The sequence below is a fragment of the Thamnophis sirtalis genome, unplaced genomic scaffold, assembly GCF_051295495.1.
Source record: "Thamnophis sirtalis isolate CommonGarterSnake01/CBP01778 unplaced genomic scaffold, rThaSir2_p1.2 scaffold_7, whole genome shotgun sequence".
Classification (NCBI taxonomy): Eukaryota; Metazoa; Chordata; class Lepidosauria; order Squamata; family Natricidae; genus Thamnophis; species Thamnophis sirtalis.
In genome coordinates this window covers 21,276,614-21,298,483 of record NW_028261387.1, presented here as the reverse complement: position 1 = coordinate 21,298,483, position 21,870 = coordinate 21,276,614, and the positions used below count along the sequence as shown (strand labels likewise).

The 21,870-nt window shown below is 36.7% G+C and overlaps 1 protein-coding gene across 3 annotated transcripts in view; it reads left to right on the top strand.

Annotated features, from left to right (window-relative positions):
• Positions 1-21,870, top strand: part of LOC106540234 (serine/threonine-protein kinase TNNI3K) — a 236,331-nt gene that overhangs the window by 107,229 nt on the left and 107,232 nt on the right. For all 3 annotated transcript variants that reach the window (XM_087719469.1, XM_087719466.1, XM_087719467.1), the window contains one exon: positions 360-464. In XM_087719469.1, the coding sequence (XP_087575595.1) occupies positions 360-464 (105 nt within the window). The remainder of the gene's footprint in view (positions 1-359; positions 465-21,870) is intronic.

The following is a 21,870-nucleotide window of genomic DNA, read 5'->3' as shown; positions in this document are numbered from 1 at the left end:
CACCTGTCATCATTTTGACATCCTAGTAGTAATGAATGTTCACGCTCATCATGAGATATGTTCTACCTTGTCTTTTCCACCATGTTTTTCTAAAGATTATTGGACCATCAAATCTATCATTGGAAGATATTAGAAGAGTAGATAGAATAATAGGTAAATGAATAACTTACCTAAGTTCTAATTAAGAACAAACCTATTGCAAATTAGAGATAATTTCTCATTTTAAATTGCTTGAAGAGACAAATTGATTTGCTTATGACAAATACTAGTTATCAATTTACTTACTAATCAGGAGGTCTGACAAATTCATTTCACCTGTCTCTAATTTGATGAAGGCAAGTCTTTTTTTTTCATTGCAGAAACCTTGACTTGCAGTCCAAATTAATCATTGCAGTGGATGTTGCTAAAGGTATGGAGTATCTTCACAATCTTACCCAGCCAATTATACATCGTGACTTAAACAGGTACATTGTTGTTGATGATGCTGAAATTATTAAGCATAATTCTGAAATATATGTCTGTATATGGCAATATCTTCAAGAGTCAAATGCTGAAGCTTTTATCTGAAGATTGAAGCACTTTCATAACTGAACCTATAATGCTTTCAAAACTGGCCAATGTTGTCTCAGAAAAAAGGACAAATTGTTAACAATGGTCTGAAGAGACTTAAGGAGTACCTGAAAATGCACATTCAGGTGAAGTTAAAAAAAATGTCAAGCGCCAGGGGAATCAGGAGATTCAGGCAGTTCAAATGAGTATAAAGATTTACTGCAAGATTATGCTCTCTACAAAAATCTGAACTACTAACAGTCAAGGAAAATGAGCGGGAATAAAAAGGCATTCGAGGTGGCTGAACTTAGATCTTTTGCAGGTGTTCAGAGACTCATGACTAATGACATGTTTGACCCCTTCCCCATCATCTCATACAAAAAAAATGGGGAATACCAACCTTCCATATTCCAATTTTTCCTTAAAATGAAATAAAGATCATAGCTCCAGCATTTTTTGGTGAATATGTCAGTTCTAAGAATTCCAAAATGAAGAACTGAACATTATTTAATCCATACTCCTATAGTCCCATGGACAACATCCATCAGATTGATTAATTCTGATATTAAACTTTGGCTTAGCATCTTTAGAAAAAAATCCAACATGGCATCCTCTTTTTCCACCACTCTTTATGATTATTTGCATCAAAGATTGAAAGACATGAAATGACTTGAGTAGCACTGAGGAGACCAACAAACTGGTCTTATTGTATTCTCTCTCATTCTGCACAAGAGAAACTCTTTAGAAATGGAAAAGAGTAAAAATATACTTAGGTATCTCTTCTCAGCTCTGCCCTGTTGGCCTTCAGGGCATTTGGTCAGAGTAACAGTTCTGCCTAATTGTATTTTCATCATGATTCCTTTACCAAAAAGTATAGGAGAAACCAGCAGGGGAAAAATGTGATATAAATAGTCCATCACCATTCTCACTACATGTCTCTGAGTGCAGGTGACTAGGAACCAGGGGTTGCATTCAGCCAGATCAGACTGGTTCGGGCAAACCGGATGCTAATTTTACATCTGGTTTGCAAAACCAGTAGTTGCAAGGACTGGCTATCCCCGCCCGCCCTGCCTTTCCCATGAGTCTTCACATGGCCCATTTTGGATGCCAGATAAAAGCAAGGCCCACAAAGAGGCCATGGGAGGTTGAAAAACGGGCCTCCCCCCAGAAGTTCAGAAAGTCTGAAAATGGGCTTATTTCCCACCTCTGGAGGGCTTCCAGAGCCTGGGGAAGGCTGTTTTCACTTTCCCGGAGGCTTGAAGAAAGCCTCCAGAGCCTGGGAAGGGTAATAAATGGGCCTCCCAGAAGTCCAGAAATTGGCTCATTTCCAGCCTCCGGAGGGCCTCCGGAGGGCCTCCAGAGCCCAGTGGAGGCCGTTTTCACTGTCCTGGAGGCTCAACGAAAGTCTCTGGAACCTGGGGAGGGCAAAAACACTTCCCCCCCCCGCCGCTGTGGTGCAGGAGGCCAAGTAGGCCACACCCACCATGGCCATGCCCACCCAGCAACCGAGCAGAGAACCGGTTGCTACAAATTTTCAAACCCACCGCTGCTAGGAACAGAAGGTAGGTAGAGCAATAGAAAGTCAACAACTTGTAGGAAGTATGTATAAAGGTTGAAGAAAAGAATCAAATCTGTTTATCTCCTATTGGGATGTAACTCATTCAGCATCGGGACATAATTGATCCCTTTAAATTTCTTCAAGCAGACAAAGCCTGTCCCTTAGCCTTTGATGGCGAAGTCTTATGCTTGTTGCTTAATAGTTGTATAAATACTTTTGATGTCTCTTATCCTTTCTTGATGGCATGCTCTGCCAATTATTGGGGGGGGGGGGAATGAAGTAACCCACTGACTTGGAAGTAAGCTTCCCTAGCTCATTTCTTAAAACCGCCTGCAACTTTTGAGTTTCATTGTAATAATTAATTCCTAATTTGAAAGACATCAACTGTCTCTCATGCTTGAGATAATTTTGGAAGTAATTAATTCATCCATCCTGATTTATTAACTCAGTGGGAGTGCAGGTGATTATTATTAGAGCAGCCTACCAACCTGCTTTGTATTACAGACATTTATTGAATCTGATATGTAAGGGAACCAAAATGTACTCTTTGCAAAGAAACAAAAGTTTTGATTTTATGTTTTACTGATTTGCTCTTTTTAAAATTTTAAAAATAACATTTTTCACTTTCAAAAGGTACATTTTTCCAAAATTAAAAATACTTTCCCTTCAGGCCACCTCAACTTGAATTAACTAAGATCAAACAAACGTAATTAAAAGAATAAAATGCTCTTCACAATCAAAGAGTTACTCATAATTGCAGAAGTAATTTGATAAAACTAGAAGTTCCCAGCAGTATCTGAGAAATACTGTTGTAGTCCTCAACTTACAACAGTTTGCTTAGTGACTGTTCAAAGTTACAATGGCATTGAAAAAAAGTGACTTATGACCACTTTTCACACTTGCAACCATTTTGGCATCCCTAGAGTCATGTGATTTATATTCAGATGCTTGATAACTAACTCACATTTATGACGGTTGCAGAGTGCCAGGGTTATGTGATCACCTTCTGTCAAGCAAAGTCAGTGGAAAAATCAGATTCAGTTAACAATCATGATACTAATTTAACAACTGAAGTGATTCACTTAACAAAGGTAGCAAGAAAAGTTGTAAAATGTGGCAAAACTAACCTAAAAATTTCTCACTTGGCAACATAAATCAATTGTGGTCGTAAGTTGATGACTACCTGTACTTGGTAGGACTACCTGGATGGGATGGAATTGGAGAAATTGGAGATGAATAATTCATTCAGGGAGATATCCAAAACCTCAGGCTAGGCTTTTCTGAACAAAGAACAGAAAAATTCACTTTTGTAGCTACTCCCTGGATCACTCTTAGGTCTGCCATTATATATATGTGACCTCCATTTTTGTATTATATACATATACATATATATGTATACACACACACACACACACAAACACACACACACACAAACACAAACAAACAAATGTATATACATTTTGTATATACATCTGACAAATATACATTTTGTCAGACATGTACAGGATTATTGGAACTACCCCCTTTGCTGTGACATTGTAATAATTATTTTGTGTACATTTTTGTCTCACATCTGGAGATGAACTCAGTGGAAGCTCCATAGGAAAGCTCATGGTATTTTAAATTAGAGCTGTATACATCTACTATTGATATTTGATATTAAACTCAAACTTATATTTGCTTGCCATGTGTATATGAGAAAGAATATTGCTTCGGACAAATTCACTGGTTGAGATAAATAATAAACAAAATGGTATTAAAGGACCTTTCCCCCCTTTCAACAGCCTGTCATCTTTGACTATTAATCTGTAGCAAGCTCAAAGCTTTGCAATACGTTTAGCTGCATGGAAAGATTCCAGGGCTAGTCGCTCCTTTGTCAGGGAATGAAATGGGATTTTATCTCTTGAAGCTTTGTGCAGAAACAGAAATGTCTTGCATTTCTAGCCTGTGTTGTAGTGGCAGTGGCTGACAATAGCTGTTCAGGTTCCTATATCCACAGAGTATTAAGAATGGTATAGTGTATTTCATTACATGTTAAGATCAATATGAGACTTCCATTCTGTTTTTAGCTTAAATCTGTTGTATGTATGCCAGCACTTCTCGCAAGATAGGAGAACAAAAATGGAAAGTCAGCTCTCTAGGGATATGATAAAAATAATCATCATGTCTGTATAGTTGCATAGAAGACTTGATGCTGACATGATGTAGACCCAACTGCAAGATTATTAACTTTTTTACTTACATGTGTTTAATGATTCCCAAACCAAATTGCAAAATGAAGGTTTAATTGGCACACAATTGCCTTCTTTTGCTATTATGTCTGAATATAAATTCTTAATACTATTTATTTTTTATTTAAGATATGATAAGAATATGACAAAGGGAAATAAATATATTCACACAATCCATGTAATTATATACAACGTTGCACATATTCTGTAGCATCCCTTAAGCTACACGTGATGCTCACTGGGTGGTGCTAATAGGATGTCAGCAATCAGATAAAGCCATACTGGCCTCCTGGGCCTCATGGCCATGACAAACAGAAGAGTGTCTATAATTAATACTGGTAAAAGATATGCAGAGATGTGTCCTAGCCTCACTTAATATGTCTCTATTTTCTCTGCATTAAATCAAGTGGTCCATCACAAGCTCCTATTGATATTCATATAAACACTCAGTTAAAGCTATTAAATGCTAGCTATCCCATAATATATGCAAGTAGAAGCTTCCTGCAGTAATAGAGCAAGTTTCAACATATTGCAAGTATAGTAGTGAGCACAATAATCATGGTTCTCCTACCACTGTTCCCTCTAAGCTGCGCTTAGACATGTTGGATAGCCATTTTTCTGAAATGGTATAGGGTTTCCTGCCTAGGCAGGGGGTTGGACTAGAAGACCTCCATGGTCCCTTCCAACTCTGCTACTGTATTGTATTATATTGTATTGTTTAATAGAGGAGCCTTGTGCACACCTGTGTGTCAAATTTAATGGGACAGGCAGAGATTTTTGGAGATAGGTGGTCCCTCCAAGTAACCTGGCCTGCTGGGCTTTGAAGGCAATAACCAAAACCTTGAATTATATCCAGAACAGGGGTGGGTTCCTGCCAGTTCTAACCTCTTCTATAGAAGATGTTCCACAAATCTACAGTGCCATTTAGAACCGGTTCCAGCTTCCTCCCCCCGCCCATCCGCACATCATCAAGATGAAGAGCGAGAGGAGGAATTCTGGGAGTTGAAGTCCACAAGTCTTAAAGCTGTCAAGTTTGAACACCCCTGGGTTTTTTTTCTAAAGGGTTAGGGGTGCAAGGGTCTTGTAACTTGACAGCTTTAAGACTTGCGTACTTCAATGCCAGAGTTCCTGAGCCAACATTTTGGTTGCTAAGCAAGAGCGTTGTTAACTGAGTTTCACCACATTTTACAAGTTGGCCACTCCCACCCGGTCACGTGGTCGGCAAGCCACTCCCACCCAGTCACATGGCTGGCAAACCACTTCCGCAAAGCAGGCCACACCTACAGAAGAGGTTCTAAAAAAAATTGAAACCCACCACTGATCCAGAAGCATATTGGAACCAAATGTCATTTGTGCAACAGCAGTGTAACCCAAATGAACAGGGCAAGTTTAAAACTATAGATGTTACTACAATTGGTTAAAGCTTTCAAGTATTTTTGAGGACATCCAGACGTGGAGTACAATGCAGTTATCCAATTGGAGAGTGACTGTGATCATGGTCTCCTAATCTAGGAGCAGGTACTTAGGATTTGTTCAAAAGCCCCACTACTTTTTGAAGACTCCAAAACTGGGCAGCACCTCTGTCTGGATGAGTGTTCTCCCATTACATCTAGGGTAGCAGTCCCCAGGCTTTCTGGCTCTGTGGACCGGTGATGGTGATGATGGAGGGGAGATGGAATGGTTTTGCGCACACTGATTGTGCAAATGCAATTTTGCATGCTTGTGCACTTGCCCACCGCTTGCACAGCTGAGTACCAGGCACCAGCCTTGGGGTTGGGGACCCCTGATTTAGGGTACTCAAAACCCCAAAGACACTCAGCCTTAACAGCTTGTTTATCCCCATCCAACCATCATAATCTGCGGGAACCAAGTAAGCACCTAGACAGCATCACTTGACCAGCCAAGGGTGGATTGGTATAATTGAATATCATCAGCATACTGATATTTCACTCTGTGCTGATGAATGACTTCACCCATTGATTTCATGTTAAATGTTCTAATATGTTATAAAATGTTTATGTTAAATAGGAGTGGTGTAGTCCAACCCAGAGGTACCATACATAGAAGGGGTTCACCGACAAAAGCGTGCCCGACAAAAGCGCTCCTGATGAAACCGCTGTGAGAAAACCGCGAGTTCTAAACCGCACCGACAAATGAGCGCAGAAGCGTGCCGACAACAGCGCACCGACAGAAGCGCGCTCTAAACCTAACCCTAAACCTAACCCTAAACCTAACCCTAAACCTAACCCTAAACCTAACCCTAAACCTAACCCTAAACCTAACCCTAACCCTAAACCTAACCCTAAACCTAACCCTAAACCTAACCCTAACCCTAAACCTAACCCTAAACCTAACCTAACCCTAAACCTGACCCTGACCCTAACCCTTGCCTTAACTTAAATCGCGCTTCTGTCGGCACGCTGTTGTTGGTGCGCTGTTGTGGGCACGTTGATGACATCGTGGTTTTCACGCCACGGTTTCATCAGTGCGCTTTTGTCGTGCGCACATTTGTCGGGTCACACATAGAAGGAGCCTAGAATTAGACCTCTCCCCCATACCAGCACTGAATAAAACTAATCTCAGAGGAATGCCATCACAAAACAGTGACAATTATCTGATGTGTGTGTGTTTGTGTGCACGCGTGTGTGTGTATGTGTGTAAATATTTGCATATATAAATGCAGAAATTTATGTGTTTCTGTGTTCATCTATAGGAATACTCTTCTTTTAGAGAAATGCTTAATAAATGGCAGTATTCTGAAACATATGAGCCTGGACTTCAAATATAACTAATGGCTCTTGCAGTCGAGGAGGATCAGTCTCAGGAGACCCAAATCTGCATTCCCAAGAACAGCCTTTTGTAACTAATTATAGTTCATTAATCAAATAAAGTGGAAAACCTGTCATTAAGCTTTTGAATAACCATTTCTCAACAATTCATAACTAGACTTCCTGCACCTGACAGCGAAAATAGGAGCTGTGTTAAGTATTTATTGTAGTATAAAATATGCAGTGGATGCGAAGTCCTTACAAGACTTAAAAGAATGTGCCGTTGCCTTTCAACATGCCTGCAAGATCCTCAGATTTCCTTAGCAAGAAATAGTAATGAATCAGACAATAATGATAGTGATGATTACTTTCTTGCTTTATATACTGATTCCTTTAAACTGAAATGTTCACATGGGTTTTTTTTTTAACGTGTTGTTTTTATTACATCTCCAACAAAGTCCTGCCCTAAAAAGCCCTGGTCTATACAAATATAGTAGAGTCCAATACATTATAAATATTAATTTTGTTCTATAAGTCATTGCTCTTAATTCAAATTATTGCCATAGAAATTAAGACACTCCCTCATTCTCTAGTCCTCATGGGAACCTCTAATTCTTTAGTCATCTCTTAACATCTGCATATCAAATTGATTTATTGATCTATACACCACTAAAACTCCCATTGTTGTGAGGGCAATAATTTTGGAACAAAGGTACTTCAAATGGGCTAACTTACAGGATGCGTCCAAAATCTAGGATCCATGATTCCCAAAGGAATTAAATTTGGGGAAGTTGTGGATGCTTCCGTGCTATTAGCTGCTTCTTCACTGCTGGGCAGCTCTTGTTATGATGTGATCTTCATGTTCAATGTTCCACGACAGTTTCCCAGACAGTCTTGTAGTCCCTTGCTTTCTCCCCCACATAATTGCAAGGAATTGACTCACAATGTGGCTCTTAAAGAAGCAATAACTTTTATGGTACACGAAGAAAGACCTGGGTATTTTTATAACTTTAAATGCACCTTCTAGGTACACAGACATTCACACGTTATATCCAGGAGTAGTATTCACTTACCTTCTCTACCGGTTTGCAAATGTGAGCATGTGAGGCAAATGATCAGCCAGATTTAATCCCAAGAGCACTCAACTTGAAGATGAATGCTCACCAATTGCCTTACTGGAAAACATGGTCTCTTTGGTAGATGTATTGCTTACGTGCTATGTATGGAATACCAAAAGAATGGGCAATGTGATGGAATGTGGTAGGCTGGATTCCCAGGAGGCAGCAGATACATTCCAATGGAATAAGAGACAGTTAAATCCAGATATTTTATGTGAGACAATGAGGGTAAAAACAGGTTCTCCCCAATAGTTCTCAAAGTATATCGTATATGCAGATAGTGGAGTGCTTAGTCTGGCAAGATTCTGCCTATAGGTGTGGAAACAATAAAGACCTCAGCTTGGAAGAATTACCTACCATCAAATATTTTTTTGAGATAAAGTGGCTGTGCAGCTGAATAATGATATGGCAAGGACCACTTTAACAAAGTTCATGAAACTTTGCAAATGCAATCCATTTGCAAAAGCACTGTACTTCACTACATTGAATATTCTAAAATTCTATCTTGTACAATAATGCAATTTATGGTTAACCAAACTATATTTTTAATGTAATGGAAGAGAGAAATCATTAAATATATATGAAAATTATGTCATAATCAAATTGACATCTTGAATTAATTTTAAGTTTATATTTCAATTAAATAAACTTTAATTTTTATTCTGGCCCCACTCATGTTTTAGAGGATGACTCATTTGACAGACAAGTTGTGGTCTGTGGCACCAACAAAGTTGTACAGCTCTTGTACAAAGTTGTACAAGAAAAGAAAAATACTTATCATTAGACTCTTTTGATAGAGCTGTATCAAAAGAGTCTAATGATAAGTATTTTTCCTTCCTTGTCAATGAAGAGGAACAATATAACTATAGGCAATTAATGTTCACGTTATTGAAGCAACATTGTTCCTTACCTTATACTTGATGAAATTTGCCAATCAAACAGACTGAATTAAATGGGTTTCTGCAAGTATACATTCATTCAATGTACATTCGAACGACTCTAGTGTAATTTTGTGGTCTTGATGTTATAGGATTTGAAAGCAAACAAACGCTGTTGATTTGTATCAACTTTTGAGAAAATTCCTCCTTTGTCAAGAGAACATAGGGTAATGAAAGCACCATAATAAAAAGAAAGATACTGTAGCATATCAGTCTTATTTTAAAGTATAACAGTTGAGTATGTCAAGACCTAGCTTTCTTCATTACTAAGCCTCATTTATGGGTCTAACGATTTGTAAAAGTTTATAAGAACTGGCTTGGAGATTCAGATAAAAAGAGTCTGTTGAAACTCTGTAGTAATGGGTACAGGTGTCTGCAACTCTTTGTTACACATATAAAAAAAATCCTCTCATAAAATCTTAAAATAGCAGTTGCCTTTCATTAAAGCTTTAGTGTATTAAGGTTAGAAGGATCCTTTACTGACCCCATTTCTTTGGAGAAGAAAAACACATTTAATAGGCATTGCCTGTCTCTTTTCCTGAAAGATGCAGTGTCTGGCAGACTGAAGAACTACTGGGTTTTGTAAAGGAGAAGATTGATTACATGCGTCTTCTAATTCTTTTTCTAATTCTTTTTTTCTTTCCACTGTTTTCATAGAAGTAATGGGAAAGGGTATTCTTGACCCATCTTCAGATGGGATGGCTTGAAGAGCAAGAGAATTTCGTATTGAATCTGATGAACTCTTTATTAACCCCTGTCTGGGCTGGGCTGAATTTTTCCCCCTTATCTTTCCTGAATGGGAGACTGGAGAATCTACTTTTCTCTGCATTCTTTTCCAAAGCTTATAGTGCATCAAAGCTACAATGATATTAGAGAGGCTTCTTATAGCTCTGTTTCTATTAGTTAGGGTGGCTATTTTCTTTCTAGATATGAATGTAAATGATAAAAAAAATGGGGAGATGTAATACAGATGAAAGTAGCTGACTGAAATATATTAATATTAATAAATATGCCTTTGCAATAATTGATGAGGCTGATTCTCAAACATATTGAGTCCAAAAAGATTCATATGGCTGTATTAAAGAAGACCAAAACAAAATAAACATCTCATAGAGATTACTCCAAAAACTAATAAGGTACATAATAACAATGTTTTTATCACTATGTCATATTCTGTTAAGGATATACTTCAGAGCAGGAATTGTGAGATATCTTTACCAGCAAAGGATAAAACAGGCTTTAAGGATCTTATCAAAATGTTTAGTATTCATCTTTTATATCACAGCTTTCCTTTTGGAACACAAGTGAATTAGTACTTGGATTATCAGTGAAAAACCATACTGTAGTACGCTGAATATTTTTAACTTTTAATATTTTAAATAAAACCTAATATTCTCTCTCGACCAGTGAGTGTATGCATGGGTCAGAATCATTCAACTTGTCATATTCAAATTGTCTAAACATTTTGATAAAAAAAAGATAGGAAGCCAAAATTGGATGTATTGGAAACTGAAAGAATTCTTATGGCATGAAGCCATTAAACACTTTTACTGTTAGGTTTATCATATTCTGTGGGTTTGGTTAACATGATAGAAAAATCTTGAAGGTATTGATTTCTGGAACTCCTAATTAGGGAAATTTAATTTTAACTGTTTCAAAAAGGCAAACAAAGTCCCAAGCTGAACATTTTTCCTTGTAATCTAAGTGGTATACAGAAAATGTGTGTTTTGAAAAAGGCTATTGATATACTTTGCATTTTCCCTTCATCACAGATTCTCCTGCCAACTACTTCATTTCTTTCTTTTCAAATACTTTTCTCTCCTCTAAATCTTTTGGCTTGGACAATATTTTTGACAAAATGTTGGATGAGAATTGCTGTGTGTACACTCATGCTACTTTATTTTTTAATGTGCTTTGCCTTCACAGTCCATGTAATTGAACACAGAATACAGTAAGTTTTAAGTTTGCGGCACTTGAATGACTGAGGAGACAGTTGGTTCAACTAACTATTTATTCACAACTGCAAGCTTAGTAAACAGAACAGAACACCACAAAACCCGCCTGACAGCTATTTATACTTGGAGCTGTCAGGTGGGGAACCAATGGGAGGGTTGCTATTTTTCCGCCGGCCGGCAAGCGTGTCTGAACCAATCAGGACTTCTTCCTGGTTCTTCTGCAGCCGCTGGTCGTATCTCTGAGGACACAACAGTAAGAGGACACAAAAACCTTTTCATAACATAAACATACATTTTACAATGTAAAACCGTGTTTTGAACCCTGTAGAGTTATATGGTGGTCAAAAAATTTAGGGCATTACTTTCTGAATCTTTTGTCACAATCTTGGTTCCCGAATCCTGGTTCTAAGGAAATATTTTTGAAATGCTCAGCTATTTAAATATACATGGAAATTCTGTTTATAAGTGTGTGTGTGTGAGAGAGAGAGGGAGAGAGAGAGAGAGAGAGAGAGAGAGGGAGGGAGAGAGAGAGAAACAGACAGACAGAGACAGAATGAGAGAGACATTTTGTGCAGATAATGAGCGCATGCTATGATTTTCATATCTCTATAAGACAAGATCCATTTTAAAGAAATGAACTACAAAATGGCGTCACTCACAAATATTCAGTATTGTTAAGATAGAATGCACACAAGAGAAAAGCCAAATTGCTTTAATGAATAAGGAAAGTGCCTGAGGCTTTATCTGCACTTCCAGGTAGAATGAGTAGAAGATGAGATTATCCAATCCTGCCATCCAAAAGTGATCCCTGGCTTACGCGGCAAACTGGTACAGATCAGGAACTACTTCCGGATGGGAGGACTGGATGACCTTGTCTTCTACAAATTCCACATCCCTTGCAAGAATGACTATCCACATGGATTTTTCTGTTGTACTTTTAAAGTTCTGTTTTCCTGCTTCGTTTACCTCAAAAGCTGCTACCCATTTTGCCTGGGGCATATTTTTTCTTCTTTGTCAACCCCTGCACTTTGATCAAACACATCAAGGAACAGGAACATGTCTCAGCTGACTCAATGGTTGCTATAGTCTCCACTATCCTCCAGAGCTGGTCTTAACAATGGTGGTACAATAGCAAAGTTATTATAACGCTTGTCTGGCATATAGAACATGGCTGGTTCAAAACCTGACTTTTAAAAAACAGCTGACAGACACAGCATTTCATCATTTCACTGGATGTGTACATAAAGTCATTAAAGAAATGATGAAATGGTGCACTGGTTGTCTTATTAAAAAGAAAAAATAGGAAAGTCCAGTGGCAGGAGAGGTAGCCGAAGGGAAAAAATAATAATACAGGTTTTCCTGTGTTTTGAACAGACAACGTTCTGTCTACAAAACAAATTTATAACCACTATATAGCACTATTTCTGAAAGGCATCAGAGACCTACAGAGTGGAAGAAAGGAATTTTTATTTTTTATGCTTGTATATAGATGCTTTTTAATACTTGAATGGTGTATAAATATAATTTAATTTTGGATATATATATTTGGGTGTACGCATGTATATTTGCAATTCTGCATATTTCTGTTGACAGAATACCCCAATATAGACAAGCTTTTTCTCAAACTTGCTCAGAGTCAGCTGGCATTAGTACTGTACAGTTCGGGAGCAGTGCAGGAGCAGATACTGTATTTCCTTTATGAAAATCAAAATCAAAATCAGTGCTTACTCCATTTGGAGAACCTCTTTTATAGTTATACTGAATATTGTAGGGTCTTCTCCATGAGTGCATTTATACATGAGCTAAATCATATATATATGGAAAATGGGAATGGGAAAAATGAGCTATTGCTTGATGCCAGATATGTTGATTGTTCATTTAATGTTAACCCACACATTAGAATCCAACAACCTGTGACTGGATTAGAACCAGATTTTCAAGATGAGAGGGCTGCGTATGACATCCACACACACCAATCCTGCTTCAGCTGAAGATAGTCAAGCTAGCACGCTTTTTTATTTTGGTTTAAGCAAGTGAAAATATTTCTCGCTAAATCTCAGTGCAGCAAGAATGGATTTCAAAAGCTGCTGCCAGGATGACTTTGAAGTCAACCTTACTGGGACAAAGAAGGCTGTTGGATAGTACCAAACTGTTGGATTCTTTTCTTTGTTCTAGCAGATAAACAGAGAGCCCTTGAAAAATGGAGAATTGAGATTACCTATGATGGTGAGGAAGTTCTTAGGCATAATATTTCTTGTCTATATGAGAAGACTTATTGTTTTGTGCTAATGGTCATTGCACCTCATACCTTGTCTAATCAAGCGCACACAATGAAGTAGACCAATGGATGTTGGCTGAACATTTTTTATTAATACATTTTACTGACAGCTATTTGAGAGCTATCATATAGCAATCTAGACTAAGGACAATTTGCTACCTTATCTTCCTGAACTGCTTCATTGATTACATTATGAAATATACCACCAAGACATTCATAAAGGACAAAAATTTAGGTATTTCATCTAAGAAAAAAAATCCAGTTTCCCCATTAAAATTATCAAGTGAAATTTAGATCAAAGGAAAAATAAAACTTACCAATATAACTGTGGTTTTTTTTTAAAGAAAAAAGTGTTTTCACTATTACAAGGGTTTTTTTTAAATTTAATTTCTAAATGAAATTAAAAATATATTATAACACCAACAGGAAGACAAAAGAGATATAATTAGTTATACAGCAAATAAAAAAATATTATTAAAATAAATGTGAAAAAAATAAAACCATTAACCAAAGAGAGAGAGGAATTCTACATAAAAAAATAATAATTTAATGCATAAATTTATTGAGTTAGATTATATACAAACATATTGCTTCATCATTTTATTCTTAAAACATAGAGACCTTATAAAGAAAAATAATTCATAACCTGGATTCATTCCTTAAAGTCAGGAGAATAAATTAATTTCCATTTAAATAAAATTATCATCTTTAAGTAAAATTATCTGAGTCCTATGTTCAAGAGACCCAAAGCAACAATTCAAGCTTCAAGCACCTTTCTTGAAGCAACAGTTCCATACGATATTTCTTTTCAAAATTGTTCTCATATGTTTAATGATTGGAAACAAAAATGAGGCCGTAGCCAGGCATAGTCATATGAATTAAGGAACCTTTAAATTTCTTAACAATTCAACACACAGAAAATCTATACATTCATTATTTTTAAAAAATATCTTCAAGGAATCCATTAAATATTAAATCATTTATAATGATTTAATTTATTTTTAAATCATAAGAATTATATTTTACATTTCTTAATATTTTGACTCATTGATTTTCTAAAACTGGGTAAAGTATTCCAATTCTTCATTCCACAATTCAGAGGAGTAATTAATATTATTTTTCATATTATTTTTTAGTTCCTTTGAAAATTCATTTGCTGGTTTCTATACAAATGCTGCCTGTCTTGGTATCCTGGAGATACCTTGAAGGTTGCTAGAGTGTCTGGATAATATTGTTGGTTTATTATGTGCTTCAATTGTACATACTGTATTACCCTTTCAACCTATAATCTATCAAAGTATTTAAAAGAATTATTAGAAATCAGGTAATTTAACATTGAAGATCTTGTTTAGCCCAAGCACTCCAGTAAAAATCTTTGTCATTACTGCAAAATTTTATAATTTGGGCTGAAAACATAGAACTTTCAATGCTGAAAACAAAGACAATTATTTAATGCAAATCAACCTTAAAACTTGCCAAGTAATATAACATATTTTCCATATAGTTCTAAAAAGAATATTTATTAACTGTCTTATTCCAAAGTAATATATTTGTACACATCAAAGTAAAAACTCAGTGATTTATTTGAAAAATTGGTAGGCTGTGGCTACCATTATCATATAGAAACTTTAATCTGGCCACAGATATTTCAGTGTTTTAACCTACAATAAAAATTTTATCATTAACTTACTCATCTCTGTAAAATAACTAAAAGTGATTAACATTGGAATCCCTCTTAAAACATACATTAATCTCAATGTAAGATTCATTTTGATCATATTAATTTTGCCCCAAAGAGATAATGGAAGTTTTAACACTGATTTATAACTATTGAAATTGCAGTTATGCATATATAAGGATAATATTCTTCATAAAAATAACCATAATGTCCTTAACATATAAGAAGTTATTCTGTATCATAAGACCCACTAATAGAGGAAGCCAATGGTTCAGAAACCAAATTGAAAATTAAAGGAGACAAGGGACACTTGTGATGGGTGTTATAGTATAAGTCAAGAGACAATTCTATTCATAATAACTCTAACCAGTTTTGCAATTACTAGTGAAATCCCTTTTGATTCATTAATGCAATGATGAAAAGAGAATGAAAGGAATATGTATCTTTTTTCTTAAACCAGAATAAAATATATAAAGTATATATAAAAATTGAATCACAACAACCCAAGTGAAATAATTATTCTTCATAATACCACAAAATGTTTCAGTAATGGTGCTGTTGTGATGAACAAATTCATCCCAAACACCATTTCCATTCACTGGATCCTGTAACCAAGCTAATCAGTATTTATGATCAAATTTGCCTATTTATTTCTTATCCAGTCACCCTCTATATTTTTTAAAAAAATATGTAGCTCCATAAAACCATTAATTCCATTTCTATAGTCCAAATGCTGAAGAAAAGAAAGTGATCTTCCGTGAAGGCATTTTTCAGATAATTTCCCCTTTTAGCACTTTGCTCTACCTTAGAGTATTTTAAAATGGGCCTGTCTCTGACTGAATAGATGACAAAGTGTGGCTCACAATGCAATTGCATTTCACTGGGCCTCTGACTGATGCACTGCCCAGGAGAGTTAAAATATGTTGCTGTTTGACTTTCATTCCATCTGTACAAACTCAGCATTAAATCACTGCCAACAATAGAGATGTTGCAGGGCAAACTGGACCATCGGGATTCTATTTTCTCAGGCAGTAAATAATATTTAGACTCCTATCTTTCACAAAAGGCCAATGAAATGAGGTGTCCGAGGATCAGCTATAAACACATTCATTTCTGAGTACTTGCCAATAGAGCGCGCGTGATGAAAGAAATACAATTAATAGAGTGAAAGATGCCGAAAAGAGCCAGAGGATGATATAGAAGCGTGACAGCCGTGTTAATTAAATGACCCAGTTTTTATGATAGGCAGTGCAGTGGAGGTGCAAAACTAGTACTTACAATCAGCAATGAGATGAAGACCATTCACGTGAAACTAAGATGGGTGTACCTGTTGCTAAGTGTCTCATCTACCAATGGAGATGATGTTGAATTTGTTTTCAGTGGTATAAGATGTCTTTCTGAGAATTAGCCTTTCTGTCATAGGAAATTGTCCCAGTTGTATCAAACTATTTAAGATTAGAATGCTTTCTTTGGCCAAGTATGATTAGACACCTAAGGAATTTGTCTCCAGTACATGCAAAGCAACAGACTAATAATCATACAGCCATACAATGTGTATGTATAGACATGACAGTATTGTGAGATTAGGTGTTCAGCAGAGTGATGGCACAAGGGAAAAAATTGTCCGTGTGTCTAAATGTTTTGGTATTTAATGCCCTATAGTGGCATCCTGAGGGGAGGAGTTGAAACAGTCTATATCCTGAATATGAGAGTAATTATTTTCTCAGCCCTCCTTTTGATCCACGCAATATACAGGTCTTCTGTGGAAGGCAGGTTGGTTGTAACTGTTTTTTTCTGCAGTCCTAACTATCCATTGGAGTATATACCTGTATCCTGTTTAGCTACTGTACTAAACCAATAAACTATAGAAGTACAAATGACAGACTTAATAATTCCTGTGCAGAACTGTAACAAAAGCTCCTGGGGCATCTGAACTTCCTAAATTGAGCAGTAAGAACATGCTCTGTTGCGCCTTTTAAATGATGGTTCTAATGTTAGGTGTCCATTTCAAATCCTGGAAAAGTATAGAACCCAGAAACGTGAAGGATTCTACTGATGAACCTGCTGATTTGACTATTACTGATTTGGCTATTTAGTCTCATCTTAATTGATATCCTGGGCTAAGCAGCTATTTGGGTCTTCGGATTTTGAAGCCAAATCTACAGATACCAGAAACTTCATACTGAAACTGTACTGAACAAGTACTATAGCATTATGTATGATTGCAATTTATAAATTAGATTTGGCAAGATGGAAAATAATAGGAGATACTGAGCAATTACAAACTTCCTACAGTCTTAGGCCTAGTATCATGACTCCCTTGGATTTCATGGAGGATTAGGAGGAAGAATGAAATTAACAGTAACGATAGCTCCTTCGATGTAAAGACTGGGAGAAATTGTTTCCTTTATCTAATAATGCAAATTTGCCTAATTTTGCATTATCAAACTAATACACAAGCTGAAATTTAATTAAGGTTTGCATTTTCTCCAAATTTTACAGAACAATGTACTGTAACTGTATCGTATATTAAGTCTTTAGAAAAATGGATGAACTAGTATATGTAAAGTTCTGCTAGGAAAATGATTTGAAAATCTGGACACTAGTCAAAACTACCAACAAAAATGTATGTTATGGGGAGGGATGCTATTCCCAGAGCATCATCATCCCACTAGCAGCTGTGTATGCCTCTTGGGAAATTTTTGGGAATATAGGTTTATAGTGTTAACAGGAGCTTGGAGGCTGGCAGTTTCTCCCTAGTAGAAAAGATTTATTTCATTCCATTCCCCACTACTTCCCTGTTTAGGTAAAAAAAAAAAAGTGTTGTAATACTATTGTTTCACATAGCTTTTAAATTAAGAAAAAAATTTCACTGCCCCCCCACAGCAATATCATATCATTTTATGTCTGTAAACAGACATAAAAACAAATGCTGGGGGAGCTAAGAATGAAGATGAAGATGGCAGGCCAGGCTGGAAAGAGGAGTAGTCAGCTTATCCAGAGGGTGTGTTATTTTGCAAACAACAGTAATGAGGACTCTCACAGATCAATGTGAATCAATTCTTCAAAGTTTGTGGAATGAAAAAAAGAAGTTATATGAAAGTGCTCTATTGTAGCTTCTTCTGCAACTGTAATATTCAACTGAAGGCATTATTATTAGCATTATTTAAATATCACTTTTAAGTATATCCCAAAACAGCCTTTATCAATCTATCATCCTCCCCAAACTGATACAAATGGCCATTATGACTGGGAATTAGAGGCACCAAAAATGTGAGGTTGGATAAAGCTTTCCTAGAAGACTTCCACATATTGCTAGAATATTCCGTAATCATTTTTATGTGATGGTCTGTTGAAATAAGAGATTTTCAACAAATGTTGATGGTAATGTGTAAGGTATCAAACAGTTACCTGATGAGATATATATTTTGTGCTGCGGATTCATTTGTTTAAAACATGGCAATCTAGGTATTAAAGGGGCCAAGAAAGGAGTTTAAATAGCAATAGCATTTAGACTTACATACCACTTCACTGTGCTTTACAGCCCACTTTAAGCAGTTTACAGAGTCAGCGTATTGACCCGAACAATCTGGGGCTTCATTTTACTGAGCTCAGAAGGATGGAACGCTGAGTCAACCTTGAGCCGGTGAGAATCGAACTCCTAATAGTCAGCAGAATTAGCCTGCAATACTGCATTCTAACCACAGTGCCACCACAGCTCTTAGCTTAAAAAAGAGAACAGATGACATTAGAACAGGGTTGTGCAACATCACTTTATGACCTATGGACTTCAAATCCCAGAATTCCTGAGCCAGCCATGCTGGCTAAGAATTTTTGGGAGTTGAAGTCCGCAGATTGTAAAGGGGCCATAGTTGCACTCGAAGAAGTAAATGGAATTGATGGACAAGTAGAAATCAGATGCTATCCAGGTTGGAAGTAGATTCACACACCAATCCTGGTTTTAATTAAAGGCTTTTCACTATAAGTGGTAGCCAAGAAAGGTAGAAAATATAGGCAGAAAGAATAATGGAACTGTTTTTCAAGTATATTGTTGCTCATAAGAGTCCTTTTTTTGTCTTCAGTTGCCAGGCTAGCCTGTCTCAGTCACCATGGAGACACTAAGCCTTTGTGGGGGACTTGCCAGTCCTTTCTCTGACTTCTCTATGATCTCCCCAATGAGAGACAGCAAATGGTTTGGCTTTCTCCTTCTATATTAGGTTGTGTTGACCCAGCACTCCTCCTTTCAAGCTGAGGGGCAATTTTATTGAAATTAAACTACCAACACTGAATACTATTCACAGAGTAGACAGTTGCTGAGGAAAAATAGTAATAGTTTTATTTCATGGGTGTTTATGATTCAGTGTAGTACAGATTAATCTAATGCAAATCAAATGTATAAACAAAATAAACCAATACCACAATAAAACAATATTATTACAAACTACAACTCCTGTCTTACCTACATGACTCTGAGCACTAAGTGAGACTCTGCAAATAAAAATGGGGAAAAGCGACAGAGTTAAAAAGCGGAGGACAAAAGTTGAACGTTAAGGATTACGAAGGTTAAAAAAAGTTTAAAAGCTTATACACACACACACACATACATACATACACACACACACACACACACACACACACTCTTCATCTGGAATATAGGACAAGAAATGTGGAGAAGTAGAGAGAAAGTGTACTCTTCCTTGGATGAAAGAGTTTGCTGAATGAATTATATGCATATTTTATGACCTTCTGTTAAAGGAAAGAGGACTAGGTTAGCAACAGCTTGCATAACGGGACCCATGCTTTGAAATGGTACTCAGCTGTGTTAAATCTTCCCAGAGGCATATCTCTTTAAACTCTTTCCCCCTCTGCAAATAGCAAGCGAAGCTTTGGCAATCAGTAATATCTCCTTATTAGCTCACCCTTTCACCCAAAGCTAAGACGAGGATAACTTATCTACAGACATGTGAACAACAGCATAGGCTCTATTAGAGTTCTCCCCATGGACATTTCAGTTGTTCATTCCTGTTTGCCTGTGCCTTGGCTCTCATTTCCTAATAATGAATGGTTTCTCTGGCACGGTTACACAGTCTCAACTCACAGAAGTAAAGTCCTTGGAACTGCGTCAACAGTCTTTCCATGAAACAATTAATCATAGAACTAGGCACTCATAAAATACAACCTGTAGAAACTACACCATCCAAACAAAAATGTCAGACAGTCCAATGTAATGGTTTCCCAAAGCCTTCCCAGTTTGACTGCATTGTGTGAAATAAAACATGCCAGATATCAGGTGGATAAATGCAGATGCTTTATGCAAGAAACATATTTATAGTTTTAGATTAAAAATAACTACTACTTTCTCCTATGATGTGGTGGAAAAATTATGTGATATCAGAGAGTTATCTGTGCAATGAAACGACCACGTTAAAGGAAATAAGGTGTAAGGGGTTCTGTGATAAGTCTCCTAAAAATTACTCAGTAAATTTGAAATAACTTGATAGTAGCTTGGAACTAACAAACTTTCTTTCTTTCTTTCTTTTTATTGGCTATCCATCTTACTGCAAAGTAACTTTACAAGTTGAATGAAAAGGATATTATGAAGGAAGGGTTTGTTTTTTTCCAAGTATTCTGCCTTTTTGCTTTAATTAAGACTGTCAGTTGGTTTCTCTTAAATCAGTGCTCCATCCAAATGAAGTTTTGGTTGATTGTTGGGACATTTATATCTTAGTCCAGCCACATCATTGCCCTTAAGTCCATTCATAGACCTTGGTTAGCATAACCAACATTCTCTATAACATCTTCTTGCTGGATGAAAATGACATCTTTTTTCAGAATTTATAGATAAGAATGAATGTGAAATCCTTCAAGAATGTGGCTAATGAAAGCACAACTCTTTCTCATTTTGATTGACTCTTGAACTCAACATTGTGCCTTGCTGCCAATTGAAATGGTGAATTTGGGGGAAAGATCTCATTGTAAGGAAGGCACAAATGACAGGAGTGCCAGACATGTCCCATAGAGGCTTGGAGGAGTCCCTTATTGGCACTGCTGCTTCTCCAAAACTCAACTGTGTTTTATTTCCTGTATGGAACTACTTGGACTCCAAAAGCAAATCTTTCTCCCACGTCACTGAATTCACCATCAAGGGTTCCTGGGAGGTTCTGTTTTGCTTATCATGCAATTTTCAATATATAGTACTAAAGGAAAAGCAGATAGGACAGATTTACTGTCTGCCTTTTTTCAGACACCAGAACACCAGCTGAGGTTTAAGCAGTGATGGTATTCATTCAGATCACACCACTTTGGGAGAACCAGTTGTTAACTTTCTGAGCAGTTTGGTGAACTGGTTGTTGGAAGAAATCATTAGGGCACCATATCTAATGCACGTTTGTTCTATTCTTCTATTCTTTACAGTGACAAATCTAAACTCAAAATAAGGAGGAATTTCCTATCTGTGAATAGAATAGAACAGTTTGCTTTCTGGAGCTGGAGATGCTCCATTAGTAGGCATTTTCAGGAAAAGATTGGATAGCAGTTTTTCTCTAATGGTATGAAGATTCCTCCAACTCTAAAGTCTTTTCCAATCCTGTGATGCTATAAATCTTCTTTTAGAAACTTCCTAAAAATATTGTTCTGGCCTCACATGCATAACTCTGCAGGAGCATCAATATTATACAGAATGTAATTCAAATATTGATAAAACCAATAGGAACCTTTCTGATCTACAGCGGTCTGTATAATGTAATAAGCTATTAAGTCCAAGCTACTTGGGAAATGTAACCACTTACTATCTTGGC